We start from the raw sequence: 16,183 nt of genomic DNA, 5'->3' as shown, positions 1-16,183 counted from the left end.
TATGTATTTAGTTTAGGATGATAATCGCAAATCTTTATTGTAATTTTAAATATTTTCACTTTTTAATAAAGTTAATGCTTTCTACTAAAAAGAAAATGTGTTATTTAAACTTTTTACATATTTACTAATATATAATTAATATAAAAAATAAAAATAAAATAGGTATAGATACATTAATCAACTTCAATCATAATGTTCACCTATCAGGACTGATAATTTCTTTTACAAGTGTTTAATAATTTTAAAACAATTAAACCTGTTCGAACGGCATTGATATTACCCTCCATGATTCGCAATATGGAATTTTAGTGTGGGCATGGCTGCTTTTATGGACTTTCAGTTAAACGAATGATTATTATTTTTAAAGGTTTTAGATTTGAGTATTTATAACTACAATAAAGGTTGTTAATTATTCATTATTAAATAATTGAGTGCATTTAAAACATATACTATTTTATAATCACCTTAATTTAATTTAAAAGATAATAATAATGGAAATAGCATTAGTATCATCTTCAAAGGTCATGTCAAACGATAATAAATTACAAATTTAATCATTTTCATTTAAATTTTGCATGTTTTTCCTTATTAAATTCAAAAGATATTATATATGATCATTTTTATTTTGATTTAATTAAAATTTAGTCACTTTCGTTTTTGTTTAGCTAGTGATCACTAAGAGTTAAGTGTCTTTAGACCTTTAATATATTGTTGATGTGACACAATAAATTTATAAAATTAAAAGGGGTGAATTACATAAATGGTCACTTATGTTTAAGTAAGTTTTTATTTCTTTATTGGAGTTTCAAAAATATCAGATTGGTTACTAAAATATTAAATAGGTCATTGAATAATAATTTTATATTCCATTTATTTTAAAATTTCTAATTTTTATTTATATTTGATTAATTCATATAAAAAAAAGATAATTTCTAAATTATATTTTTAAATTTTATAAATATATATATATATATATATATTGAAAATTAGAAATAAATTAGAGTAAATTAGATATAAAATCATTGTTTAATGACTTATTTAATGTTTTAGTGACCAATTTATTACTTTTAAAATATTAGTGGAGAAAACTAAAACTTAATCAAACATTAATAATCATTAGTATAGTTTACCTTTTTTCAATTTCATAACGTTCCATGTTGTCAACACACATTTTTCGTCCTATTAGGATTCAAACTCCTAAAAATAGGATAGAATTTTAGGATTCAAACTCCTAAAAATAGGATAAAATTTTGCTAGGATTCAAACTCCTAAAAATAGGATAGAGTTATACTATTATATAAATTCCTAAAGATAGGATCCACAAGCACTATAAATAGCCATTGTAACTCACCATTGTAAGACACGATTTACACACAAAAACATAGAGGAAAGCATGGAAAGATACAAAGGCAAAACTATTGTAAAGGATTCGAAAAGGAAATAAAAGGTAGCATTTTCTTTTTTCTTTCTTTTGCATGTGCACGTTATTTTTCTTGAAATTTGGTTCGAATAACCCAAAACGTAGGTTGCGCCGATGACCAAAACGGGTGGGGTTTCGAAGTTTCGAACCTAGATCTACCCCGAGGCTTATTTTTAAAAACTGGTTTGATTTTCGGTTAAAGGAGGGGAAGAGCTTTTTAAAAATCTATATTAGTCCCTTTATTTATTATATGGATATTTTATTCATTTATTTTTATTATTCATGTTATTATATATATATATATATATATATATATATATATATATATTAAATTATTTTCATTTATTTTTTACTATATTTACTATTATATATATATATATATATATTTCTTTAATATTTTACTTATAAGTCTAATATTACTATCTATATATTGTAATTATCTTTATATAGTCATATTTTTTTATACTTTTAATAGTTTATTTATATACCTATTATTAATATATATTCTTAATTATTTTTATTTGATTATTTTTTTATTTACGTAATATATCTTATAACTTTATATATATATTTTTTATTATTTTCGTTTTTTTATTTATTATTATTATATTATTTTTTAAAAAACCTTGTGTCTTTATCATTATTATTATTAAACATTATATTATATATTACTAACCTAGAGGGTCCATTTTTTGTCTTATTTCTTACTAAAGCCCCCACTTTCGGTGAATTGAGAGGGTATCTTTTCTATTTTTAAGTATTTGGTGTACATATATAGCTTATTTTTTATTAATACTTTGATATATATATATATATATATATATATTATATTTTTCCTTTTTTCAAATATTACTATATACAATTATTACTTTACTATTTTTTTCTTATCTTACTTATTTATTTTATTTTTCCCTTGTATCTTATTTGTTTTCTTTACCTTGTTTATCTAACACATTTCTCGATTTTTTTTTAAATCAATCAAGGGTAAGTAATTAGGATCGAAACTTTACTTTTTAATTTAACTTGTCATTTTTCTTAATTAAGACAACTGGAAATTACGTAGTACCGAAAGGGCGGTTCAAGGGTGCTAATCCTTCCTTGACCGTAACCGACTCCCGAGCCCGACATATTTCTGGTAAGACGCAGATCAGGTAAGAAATAGGGTATCCGATAAACCCATTTATTTTTAAATAAATGATCGGTGGCGACTCCAATCCACATTTTTCAAGTCGAAGCCCAATTCTGGGGCCCAACCAAAAGACGGTTACGACAGCTTGGCGACTCCGCTGGGGACACAGGTAAGTGAGTCAGGCTAAGGTAATTTCCAGTTGTCTTTTTAACGAAAAGGGTAAGTTTAAATTTTAAGGTAACCTTTCGATCCTTATTGCTTACTTTTGATTATATTTTTTCGAGTAAATAGTTGTACTAATCGTTTTCTCAATGATTTCAGCCCTTAAAGTCTTTTTTCATCTAAAGCTCTAAACCCGAGCTCTGAACCCATTTTAAATGGGGGTGAAAGCGACGTATTCGTGTGAATTTATTCACCGCATATGCCTAGCAAGTAGCCTTCGGGATTCATATACCTTATGTCTTCGTGTGAATTTATTCTCCGCATAGACATAAGGGAATGTGTCCTCTCGAGTTTAACTTAGTCCACACAAGTTTGTAATAGGCTTAGGACTAAGGGTCTGGCAAGCCCAAGGGGCACCAGCAATGAGAACTCGGGTACCAATTTTTTAGAACCTAAACCGGGAGACGATGGAGAATTAGAGCCCACCCCAAAACCTCATTCCAAACCTTAGGCTGCTTTGATTTTATTTCATGCCTTACTTTCTGTTCAAAGCATGCGAACTAGACAAATATGCGGTTAGGATTTGTTTGAGATTAGCATGCGGGATAGAGATCATGTCCGGGTAGGAATAATAAGCATGTGGGGTAGATATCATGTGGGGTAGGACTTTCATTTTTATGATCTTTTTTTATTATTTTTTTCACCTCACTAACTCTTTTCATCTTTCTTTTATTTTATTTTATTTTATTTTCATCACTTGCATCATAAAAGAGGTCATTGATCCACTAAAACGTATTTGTTAAAACTCGAATAATCTGAATCCATGGACAAAGGTGTTGTAATACAAGAGATTAAAAACCCCGAGGTACGACTATGGTCCGAGAAGACTCAGAAGGAAAATGGAGATAGTCTTCAAGGAAGCTATGTGTCAGAGCTAGTTAGCTACGCCTCTATCAGTTTAAAACAGAATAATGTGCAAGAACTTCGAGACATATGAGATAGTTGGAAGAATGATCGGAAATAGAAGTTCAATTAGCGGTATGGTGACATTGCACTTTTGCTTCATGTTAAGACCAATGAGCCCTTAATCAGAGTCTTGGTTCAATTTTGGAACCTGGGATACAGTTGCTTCACTTTTAACCAGGAGGACATGGTACCTACCATCGAGGAGTATACTACACTATTGCACTGTGAAAGCATTAAACTGGAGCGAGCCTACATCAAACACATCAAGAGTCAGCCTTTCAAGAACGGACTGGCTAAGATTGCAGGAGTTGATGAAAAATGGGTGACTGACCGACTCCGAAACAAAGGTAACGGGCAAGACTATAGACCTTTTTGCACTAGGTCTGTATGGCTTGATCATCTTTCCGAAGGTTTTAGGATGCATTGACGCAGCCGTGGTGGAACTGTTTGAGCAACTTCCGAAACGAGTCAACCCATCACCGACCATCTCAGCCGAGACCTTTTGGTCTCTCAACCATTACCGAAGAGCTGGCGGAGGTAGATTCATTGGATGTGTTCAGTTCCTTCAAGTCTGGATTCACATCCACTTCTAGAAGACTAATGGGGTTGCCTACTGTAGATTTAACACTACGTATTCACCTTTGAGAGAGTTCATCACCATGACAGGATATGAAGGCGCTTCAAAAGAGAAATGGATGAAAGTCTTCACTCATCTACAGGACCGGGATATTACCTGGAGAGCCCCCTGGTTGTTCCTCAGTGATGTTCTTTTCAAGTGTGGGAATTCTGACACTATGACCCTATTTGGACTTTGAGGTGCAGTTGGGTATGCTCCGTTGTTGGCACTTAGACAGTATGGGACACATCAGTTTGTCCCAGCAACATATGGATTATCTATATCAGAGTTTATGTATCACGGTGACAGTTATAAGAAGATGATCAAAGAAGCAGTCGAGTCATGGAAGAAAGTATCTCGGATGGATGTCTAGAAGATTTAGTCCGAACATACCTTTTATTGTTTTTATGTCTCTTACAAGATAAAACATTTTTGTCTGAATAAGGATTATTTATGATAATGGACACTTTTCTGGATCAATGCCTCGAACATTTCATGCATTCTTGCATTCTTGCATTTTTGCATCTTCATCTACATTTTTAAGCATTTTCATAAACATGAAATTAAATCACGGAGGATTCGATGAAGTGGTCTTAACCACATTACACCACATGGAAGCCAAATTTTAACAATTAAAGAAAAACTGAAATCAGTACAGGGGGAGCTGGATCAGCTGATTGTAGGACTAAGCCTGCCAGGATGATCTGAGAAAAGAGTACCCATCTCCTAAGGGCTACGATGTTGAAGTTGTTGCCACATAAGGATTCCCAAACATTCTTCTGAAAACTGTAAGGCGCTTGCCGAAGAAGGGGGCATGGCATATACCATTTGCACTTAGAGGATTATTTTGTTTGAACACATCTTTTAAACGATTGAATTCATGTTACTTTCTAAGGTGGAGCAATTGAACAAATTTTAATCTTTAGTTCTTTGAATATTAAATGAATTGAGGATTCTTTTAATTCTTCAAGAATTATAGATTTTTGACATATGACAAGATTAGACCTTTCTTACCCTGTCTCAAACCCTAGAATAAAACACCTTGATTCTTTACCCAAAATAACTCATTGTCATTATCAAAAAACCAAATTTTGACATTACCTCCATTTGAAATTCTTGAACATTACCTTTATCTTTTTGATACACCCACACCTTTCTTTGAGTCAATAAGATCACACAACTGTCTTTTTAGACTCAAAATTAACCTTTTTTACCAATAAAACCCAAGGCATTGAGTTGTTCATTTGAACATGAGCATTCTTCCAAGATACAGTTTGGGGCATCTCGCCAGGAGCCTGAACATTGAGACATGTTGGGAGCAAGGAGCAGAAAAAATAATTCATTCGAAATAATTCTATCATGCATTAATTGCACTGTTTTCATGTGAATAGAATTAATCCTGAAAATCTATCCCCCTGGGGATACCTCTTCTGTGAAGACTTACATGTATGAAATGATGAACGGCTTTCTTTCTTTATCCCTTCACAACAGGAGAAAATATATATCCCTTGCGTCCCCTTTTGAGCCTATAGTATTTTTTTCTTCTGATTCAACCCTAACCAAGGATCACCCTCCACACTGGGGGGCAAGGTGGAGAAAATCTGCTCACATGAGTGAAGACATTGATTCAGATGAGATACCGAAAGGTGAACCAAATGCCAAGTGCGATGATTCAATCAGAACAAAAAGGGCAAAAAGAAAAAAAAGAAGCAAAAAAGGAAAAAACAAGAACAAAAAAAGAAAGAACAAAAATAAAAAAGGGAACAAAAAGTACATGCAAAAATTCCCTAAAGAAAAATGGTGCATCAAGCTTCAATAAGATTGATCAAGCACAATCATTCCCGAATCACTGAATCCCTTCACTCGAAGATCATAGAGCATCAAGAGAAAGAGACATTTTGAGCAAGACAAGATCGATGGCATCAGAATGAATTGATCCTTGGTTCAATACCCTGAAACACTTGTTTGGGCCTATTTATCCTTTTCTTTCATAACCACGAACCCTGGCCTACATTACGTGCCTTAAAAGTCCCTTCTAATCATACATGGATTTCTAAATAGAAGAGACTATCTTCATATTTCATCCTGCCCATCAGGATTAATCTTTGTTTGCAAAAAAATAATGTAATTAATGTATGGTAGAGAAAAATAACAAAGGGGGGTTCAAGACGTAAATCCCGAATAACGTCTTGAAACCAAAGGAGGATTCGAGTTGAAAACCTGAAAAGGCGGCTCGAATATAAAAATTGTGCAACTGAAGCGATCACACAAATTCCTTGATAAGGCATCGCACAATCCGAGTGTGACAACGAAGGTTGAGAGTCAGAGAACACTTCCAGTAGAGAAGCATGCAAGCTACCCCATCAATCCTTTGAGCATCAAATGCCAAACCTTTGACCAAACACAATGACCTGAGACTTTTTATCCTTTCCTTACTTGACCATCTCTCAAAGATAGCTTTGATCTTGACACTTGTCAAATAGCTATAATTTATTGAAGTATTAACATTGTAATTAATTCTTTGATATCCAATGAACTCTAGTTTTATGATTTGTCTCAATTGTAAAACCATTAAAGGGGCAATATTTTTAAAACTTGGGATTAAACATTTTTTGAAACTCTTTTAATTGATAATAAAAGAGAAAGAAAAACATTTTTTCAAACAAGACAGTCTCTCTAGAGTGGATCTTGGTAAATGACATGTGACTCTTAGACACAAAACTCATGCTCAGAATCAATGCTGAAGCAAGAAATGAGGAACATTTGGGGCATCTTTGAAGATTCAACATGAAATATTGGAGCATTTTTTTGGGCATCTTTGGGGATTCAACATCCTAATGCGAATTATCAGGCCTTTTTCAAGAGATAAAATATAACCAATTCATGTTATATGCATCTTATGCATACATTTTAGAGCATCATTTTTTCCCACATACATAATTTTTGCAGCTTTTAAAGTCAAGTTTCGACTTCAAGACGAAGGATACTCGATTCAAAGCGCCTTTACAAATTGATGTCGGTTGCTTAGCTCAGCAGCAAGAAGCTACACTTCAACCAACTCGACAGATAGAAAGATCGACATTCATTTTCAGATTCGACATTTCCAATATAAATTTTGTCTCGCTTGAGACAGTCTCATTTAATGCAGATGATTATCTCACTTGAGATTGCTTTTTTAAAATAGACTTTGTCTCACTTGGGACTATTTTACTCGAAAGAAGATTTATTTCACTCATGATTGTTTTTCTTAAAACAAGATTTGTCTCGCTTGAGACCGTTTTCACTAGAAGAGTTTTGTCTCTCTTGAGACAGTTTCCCTTGAAACAAATTTTGTCTCCCTTGAGACAGTTTCTCTTGAAACATAAACATTGAAAACATTTCCCTTGAAATAAATTTCGTCTCTCTTGAGATAGTTTCCCTTGAAACAAAATTTTGTCTCTCTTGAGACAGTTTCCCTTGAAATAAATTTTGTCTCTCTTGAGACAGTTTCCCTTGAAACAAAATATTTGAATATGTTTTCTTTGAAACAAATTTCGTCTCCCTTGAGACAGTTTCTTTTGGAACTAAGTTTTGTCTCTCTTGAGACAGTTTCTCTTGAAACAAATTTCGTCTATCTTGAGACAGTTTCCCTTGAAACAAAATCTTTGAATTTATTTCCCCTAAAACAAATTTTGTCTCCCTTGAGACAATTTCTCTTGAAACACAAAATCTTCAAATTTATTTCCCTTAAAACATAATTTTGTTTCCCTTGAGACCGTTTCTCATGAAACAACAGATATCTTTGAGATCGTTTCCCTTGAAACGAATTCTATCTCTTTCAAGACAACTTCTTTTGAAGCATCATCTGAACCGTTACACTCAGCTCAGGCACATACTTGAGATGGTCGAGAAGCATTTCTCAAATCAAAAATAGAATGTGCACATCAAATTTGAACATTTGAAGAATTCAAGATCAGGGATCAAAATTTGAAGATTCAAGAATCAAGATTCCAGACAGGCAACTAGAGATCGAGATTTCTCTCCAGAGCCCCAAGATAACATATGTTGCATATGCATTTTAGGCACACCTAAGAGCATTGCATCCATAGCATCACATATATGCATAACTTTTTCAGGTTTTAGCTAGAGTCAATTTCAACTTCGCGGCGAATGATATTGAACTCAAAGCGACACAATTTGCTCGAGAGTGGATTTCAACTTCACGACGAAGGATATCTAGCTCGAAGCCAAACTTCACAATAAAGGGGTCTCCACGGTTTCAACTTCACGGCGAAGGGAATTGTGTCCACCCGCAACATACAATACTTGAATTTCAACTTGACGACGAAGGATATTCAAGTCAAGGCTCAACTTCACAACGAAGGGGCCATCTGCGATTTCAACTCCACGACGGAGGATATCGTGGCACTCGAGACAACACAAGTTCAACTTCACAACGAAGGGACGACTGGTTGTCAACAAATAACTTCTCAATTTCAGAGCCAATTTCAACTTCACAACGAAGAATATTGGACTCCAGACAACGCAAGTTCAACTTCACGGCGAAGGGACCGCTGCCTGTCAACAACAACTTCTCAATTTCAGAGCCAATTTCAACTTCACAACGAAGGATATTGGACTCCAGACAACGCAAGTTCAACTTCACGACGAAGGGACCGCTGCTTGTCAACAACAACTTCTTAATTTTAGAGCCAATTTCAACTTCACAACAAAGGATATTGGACTTCAGACAACGCAAGTTCAACTTCACGACGAAGGGACTGCTGCTTGTCAACAACAACTTCCCAATCTCAGAGCCAATTTCAACTTCACAACGAAGGATATTGGACTCCAGACAATGCAAGTTCAACTTCACGACGAAGGGACCGCTGCTTGTCAACAACAACTTCCCAATCCCAGAGCCAATTTCAAATTCACAACGAAGGATATTGGATTCCAGACAACGCAAGTTCAACTTCACGACGAAGGGACCGCTGCTTGTCAACAAAATTTCATTCAGATTCAATTTCAACTTCACAACGAAGGATATTGGACTCGAGACAACACAAGTTCAACTTCACAACGAAGGGACGACTGGTTGTCAACAAACAATTTCCCGGTTCCAGAGCCAATTTCAACTTCACGACGGAGGATATTAGACTTGGAACAATGCTACTTACTTGGATTTCAACTTCACGACGAAGGATATCCAACTCAAAGAAGGATTATTGTCGAGTTCGACTCCATTCAGCTCGATAACACATCAATCGCACTACTTTCCGGTTACAGTCGAGGTTTTCAAGTCGAGAAGAGGACCTGGGTTAGCCGTGCCTTAGTGACAAGCAACCATTTTCAAACAGCATAGCTTAAGTCAAGAAAAAGCTATCTGTCAATGAAGATTTCTGAGTTCGATTCCGATCCAAGGTCTTTAAACCGAGAAGAAGACCGAAGGGTAACGGGAAGCCACGTGCTGATTCAAATTCCGAACTACGACTTTAATTTCATATCATTTCAAGATGAACTCGACTCCACGATGGAGGAGTCATCCGTAACTCAATTCGACAGGGAGTTATTAAAACATCAGAGTTAATTTTCAACTCCACTGAACGAAAAGTGTGTCTTTTAATCTTTGCCCTATCCCCGTTACACGACTATGGGCAAAGAGGGGCAGCTGTCAACACACATTTTTCGTCCTATTAGGATTCAAACTCCTAAAAATAGGATAGAATTTTAGGATTCAAACTCCTAAAAATAGGATAAAATTTTGCTAGGATTCAAACTCCTAAAAATAGGATAGAGTTATACTATTATATAAATTCCTAAAGATAGGATCCACAAGCACTATAAATAGCCATTGTAACTCACCATTGTAAGACACGATTTACACACAAAAACATAGAGGAAAGCACGGAAAGATACAAAGGCAAAACTATTGTAAAGGATTCGAAAAGGAAATAAAAGGTAGCATTTTCTTTTTTCTTTCTTTTGCATGTGCACGTTATTTTTCTTGAAATTTGGTTCGAATAACCCAAAACGTAGGTTGCGCCGATGACCAAAACGGGTGGGGTTTCGAAGTTTCGAACCTAGATCTACCCCGAGGCTTATTTTTAAAAACTGGTTTGATTTTCGGTTAAAGGAGGGGAAGAGCTTTTTAAAAATCTATATTAGTCCCTTTATTTATTATATGGATATTTTATTCATTTATTTTTATTATTCATGTTATTATTATATGTATATATATATATATTAAATTATTTTCATTTATTTTTTACTATATTTTACTATTATATATATATATATTTCTTTAATATTTTACTTATAAGTCTAATATTACTATCTATATATATTGTAATTATCTTTATATAGTCATATATTTTTTTATACTTTTAATAGTTTATTTATATACCTATTATTAATATATATATTCTTAATTATTTTTATTTGATTATTTTTTTATTTACGTAATATATCTTATAACTTTATATATATATTTTTTATTATTTTCGTTTTTTTATTTATTATTATTATATTATTTTTTAAAAAACCTTGTGTCTTTATCATTATTATTATTAAACATTATATTATATATTACTAACCTAGAGGGTCCATTTTTTGTCTTATTTCTTACTAAAGCCCCCACTTTCGGTGAATTGAGAGGGTATCTTTTCTATTTTTAAGTATTTGGTGTACATATATAGCTTATTTATTTTATTAATACTTTGATATATATATATATATATATTTATATTTTTCCTTTTTTCAAATATTACTATATACAATTATTACTTTACTATTTTTTTTCTTATCTTACTTATTTATTTTATTTTTCCCTTGTATCTTATTTGTTTTCTTTACCTTGTTTATCTAACACATTTCTCGATTTTTTTTAAATCAATCAAGGGTAAGTAATTAGGATCGAAACTTTACTTTTTAATTTAACTTGTCATTTTTCTTAATTAAGACAACTGGAAATTACGTAGTACCGAAAGGGCGGTTCAAGGGTGCTAATCCTTCCTTGACCGTAACCGACTCCCGAGCCCGACATATTTCTGGTAAGACGCAGATCAGGTAAGAAATAGGGTATCCGATCAACCCATTTATTTTTAAATAAATGATCGGTGGCGACTCCAATCCACATTTTTCAAGTCGAAGCCCAATTCTGGGGCCCAACCGAAAGACGGTTGCGACACATGTTAACAATTCATTTATGTAATTTCCCCTTGTAATCACATTTTAATTAAATAAAAACGTAAAAACATATAAATTTCAAACAAAAATGATCAATTATATGACAAAAGTGATCAATCATATAATTTACCTTAAATAATAAGATTATATATAAGCCAAACTTATAATGTTATATATAGGGCAATAATTTGATTATTTTTCAAACACTATTAAATACATATATTTAAATTAAATTTTTTTTATATTTTCAATCAAGATTATGTTTTCATACATATAATTAATATATCATAGTATAAATTTTCAAAGGTGAATGTGTAGCTTTTAAAAATACGAAGTTACTAACAAACTTTTGTTTAATTCTGTGGTGAAATATAATATACATAATTTGGATGATGGATGATGGATGATGGATGATGTTTTGGGTGACACTTCACCCTCCAACCATTTTGAAATAAATATTTCCATACATGGATATGGAGGGGGGGGGGGATAACAAATCCCTGAATTCCAGAAACATGTTTAAATCTTGGCAGTTTTAGCGGTTGAGGTTGACCATCCATCACTTGCTGATTTTCTTTAAAAATATATCTAAATTTTTATTACTCTTTAGAGACTACAGTGATATTTAAAGGAAAGAGAAAATAAACTCAGTGACCAAAAATCTTAGATAATATACGATTTTGACCAATTTTTTTTGGATTTACGAAAATGACCAACAAAATCGCAATGCGATCTCCACTATCGCAAATTCGCGTTGCGATAGTTGAAAATCGCGTTGCGATTTATCATTTCGGGTTGCGATAGTTGAAGATCGCGTTGCGATTTTCCATTTCGCGTTGCGATAGTTGAAGATCGCGTTGCACTTTTCTATTTCGCGTTGCCATAGTTGAAGATCGCGTTGCGATTTTCCATTTCGCGTTGCGATAGTCTACAGTTGTCGTTGCAATAGTCTACAGTTGTCGTTGCGATTTTCCAAATTCGTTGCGAAAATTCGTATTTTCCAATACAATGTGATTATTCATGAAACAATTAACAATCATGCACCTTAAAACAACTGAATCAGCAACCAATTGCATTAGTATTATACGATTAAATATGTCATAATTAAAAGTCAATCTACAATCAATCGCGATTATTGCAATTTTAAGTAAAACATTCAAAAATAATATCACTATTTAAGGCTCAATCCCACATAGTATTGAGAACAAGTGTTGGTAATGCTCAAATCCCACATAGTATTGGAAACACTATTGGGAATGGTATTTAAGGCTTAACTTTCCCACTTCCTTGTTGAGTGATAGAGAACAAGGGGGACTCTCGCGCGCCGCCGCCGCCGCCGTTCGTCTCGTGGTCGTGGTAATACGTGTCTTCGACACGTCCGCGCGGATACTATCTTTTTAGAGAAAATTCTTAAGAAACAAAATCTTTTTTTTAACTATCACAACGAATTTTCGCAACGAATTTGGAAAATCGTAACGACAACTGTAGACTATCGCAACAACAACTGTAGACTATCGCAACGAATTTAGAAAATCGCAACGAATTTGGAAAAATCGCAACGACAACTGTAGATTATCGCAACGCGAAATGGAAAATCGCAACGCGATTTTCAACTATCGCAACGCGAAATGCAACGCGAATTTGCGATAGTGGAGATCACAATGCGAATTAGAGATCGCATTGCGATTTTGTTGGTCATTTTCGCAAATCCAAAAAAAATTGGTCAAAATCGTATATTATCTGGGAGTTTTGGTCACTGAGGTTATTTTCTCTAAAGGAAATTTTCGTTTTTTATCCACCCATTTTCTGTTTCCTAAAATACTAAAGGTGCGTTTGGTTCACAGAATGTAAGATTACCAGTGTGAATATAAGATTACCCGATAATAGGATTACTGAGAATATTGTATTTGTGTTTGGTTGGTTTAACAGGAATGTAAGATTATCATGTTTGGTTAAAAGAATAAAATATTATTAGAATGTATATTAGATCAAATTGTCCTTATTATATATTTGTTTTTTTAACAAAATGAAAATATTATATTTTCTTTAAAAAATTTAAATTTATATAATTTTTTTTACAAAATTAAAAATATAAAAATGTTTAATGAAAGGGTAAAATTTTATTTTAACCCCTGAACTTCATATAAAATTTTAATTATAGATTTTTTTTGTAAATCTAAAATAGTTTAAAGATAAATTTATAATTTAACATTCGTAGAATTTTTATTATTCAATAACAGAAGAATGATATTTTAAAAAAAAAAATTAAGGGCATTTTAATCCAAAACATCGATAATCCAACAAACCTAAGAAAATAGAGGTAATGACCTTCTCGGTCATATACCCAAAAAATCCACTATTGATAATCTTACATTACCGAAAATGATATTTCCAGACTAACCAAACAAAAAATATGAATTTTATTCCCATAGAAATCCTACATTCCCCGTCCAAACACCCCTAAGTAGAATTTTTCCATCACTTCCGAAAGGAATTTACTCGATCTGAGTCTGACTCAGCCCCCCACTCGGACCAAACCCACCTTCCTAAATCCGTCACTCAAACACATCCCATTCCACCGCACCGTTTTGCTGTTGCACCTGCACCATGTAATTCCTCACCTCCACCCTTATCATCTCTTGAACCACCGCCATAAACTCCGTTCTGAATCTCCTCACTTCACCTTCCCTTTCTTCATCTTTCCCTTCGTTTATCTTCTGAGTTGACTCGGTGACTGGGTGTGTTGACACCTCGCGTGACTCGGCCCCCGTTAATGACAGGCTCAGCGAGGTCGGTGGATCGTTGCAAGACGCCGCCGCTTCGAACCCAGCTGGTATAGCGTTCACGTCAAAATCAATCTTAACCCCTCCGGTCGTCCTTTCGATGGGCTTGTACAATGGCGAAGATGAGAAATCGGGAACACAGGAATCGCTCACACCGGATCCTGATGGACTTCCCGGGCTCCTATACTGCCCAGCACTCAACGCTCTTTTCAACGGCTGTCGCTCTTCCCCTTCCAAATTACCATCATGCCCATCGTTACTGATATATTTAATCTCTTCCCCAACCGACAAGAACTTACGTTTTAGCGTCGAGTTCCAGTGGTTTTTAATGGCGTTGTCGGTTCGGCCGTTGAGGAGTCGAGCTATGGTTGCCCACTTGTTACCGAACCTGGCATGCGCACGAATGATGGCCTCGTCTTCTTCGGCGGTGAAGGCACGGTGCTGAACTTGAGGTGACAGTTGGTTGCACCATCGGAGACGACATGATTTTCCGGATCGACCCGGGATTGATTTGCTGATCAAAGACCAGTTTCTGGGTCTGTGCTTTTGGACCAGTTCTTGAAGCAAGTTATCTTCGCTGGCGCTCCATGGCCCTTTGATCCGATCCATTTCTTTTCGATTTGATATGCTGGTTACATCCATAGAAATCAAGATCAAAAGCAATGCAACAGGAAAATTCGATGATTATCGAGGGTTTAATTAAGGGGAGGCCAGGGGATATATATAAGAGAGGAGAGGAAGTAATCGGTTGGAATTGTAAAGGGAAGCAGAGCTCCGTGGGCACAAACCGAGTGGTTCATTTGAGTGGTTAGCGGAAATGTTGTTTGGGATACAGCTGGCTAACTGACACGCGTTAAATCTGAACTGCACTCACTCTCTTTTAAGCTTTTTTTTTTATTGTTTAAAATTTTGGGACTCTCTAACTAGGAATCTTGTTTATAAATAGATAATTTTTTAGATTTACTGCTAAAAAAATTCAAATGTTTGCACCTACCGGAGCTACCTTTAATTTTCTTTTCTTTAATTTTTTTTTTACTAATATAAGATAAATGTATGATGATATACGTTTAAAGATAACTCTTAATTTTTTTATATTAAACATTTTCACTTTTAATATTTATAGTGATTTCATTCTTAATATTTATAATGTTTGAACCGAATATTTAAAAATAACAATAACTTCTTTCATTCTGAATCAATTTAATCTGGCAATGAAGACGATGGAGTGATGCCACAAACCGGATGGGCTATTTAATATAACTGACACTAATTTTCTCTAATATATCATTTCTGACATCGTTTGACCAATATTTTCCGAAGTAGCACCCTTTCTGCTGAGCTGGCGAAAGGCGCGTCCCCGGGGACGCGCTTTACCCGTGTTTTCGCTGAGTTGGATGCCACGTGTGGAAGGCGCATCCCCGGGGACGCGCCTTCACTGACTCGACTGCCACGTGTAGAAAGCGTATCCCCGGGGACGCGCCTTCCATTAAATGCCATAAATGCCCCCATCCGTTTTCTCTAACTACCCCCTCCTCCCCTATATAAACCCCCTCAGCCCTCCCTCATTCTTCACACCAAAATCATATTCTCCTCTCTTATATAATTCAAATTATCCAACTATTTGAGTTTTAAATTTGTTATTAGTGGTAAGAAATTTATTTTTATGTTAGTATTTTTTTAAATAGTTATTATATTTTATATTAATATAATTATATAAATATTATTTTTTTTATTAAAATAATATTTATATAATTATTATTTATTTAGAATTATTAATTTTTTTTGCTAATTATATTATTTTGTCTACAGTTATAATGGAAAACGAAATGCTGTTGCGATTGGATATTGCTATTGAGGGACTCAGGTCGTCCAAAATCTACTAGAATACATTGTGATATGGATATTCGGGAGAAGTCAACAGAACAAAAACGATGTGGGCA

The 16,183-nt window shown here is 34.0% G+C and overlaps 1 protein-coding gene across 1 annotated transcript; it reads right to left on the bottom strand.

Annotated features, from left to right (window-relative positions):
- Positions 1–13,808: 13,808 nt before the first annotated feature.
- Positions 13,809–15,020, bottom strand: LOC120152240 (transcription factor MYB73-like). Its single transcript, XM_039164503.1, has one exon. The coding sequence runs from the start codon at positions 14,883–14,885 to the stop codon at positions 14,016–14,018; it is 870 nt and encodes a 289-aa protein (XP_039020434.1). The 5' UTR covers positions 14,886–15,020; the 3' UTR covers positions 13,809–14,015.
- Between the last annotated feature and the right edge of the window lie 1,163 nt (positions 15,021–16,183).

The sequence above is a fragment of the Hibiscus syriacus genome, unplaced genomic scaffold (assembly GCF_006381635.1).
Source record: "Hibiscus syriacus cultivar Baekdansim isolate YM2019G1 unplaced genomic scaffold, ASM638163v2 tig00111088_pilon, whole genome shotgun sequence".
NCBI classification, from domain to species: Eukaryota; Viridiplantae; Streptophyta; class Magnoliopsida; order Malvales; family Malvaceae; genus Hibiscus; species Hibiscus syriacus.
Note: the sequence above shows the minus strand (reverse complement) of the source record. Positions and strands in the feature narration are given on the sequence as shown.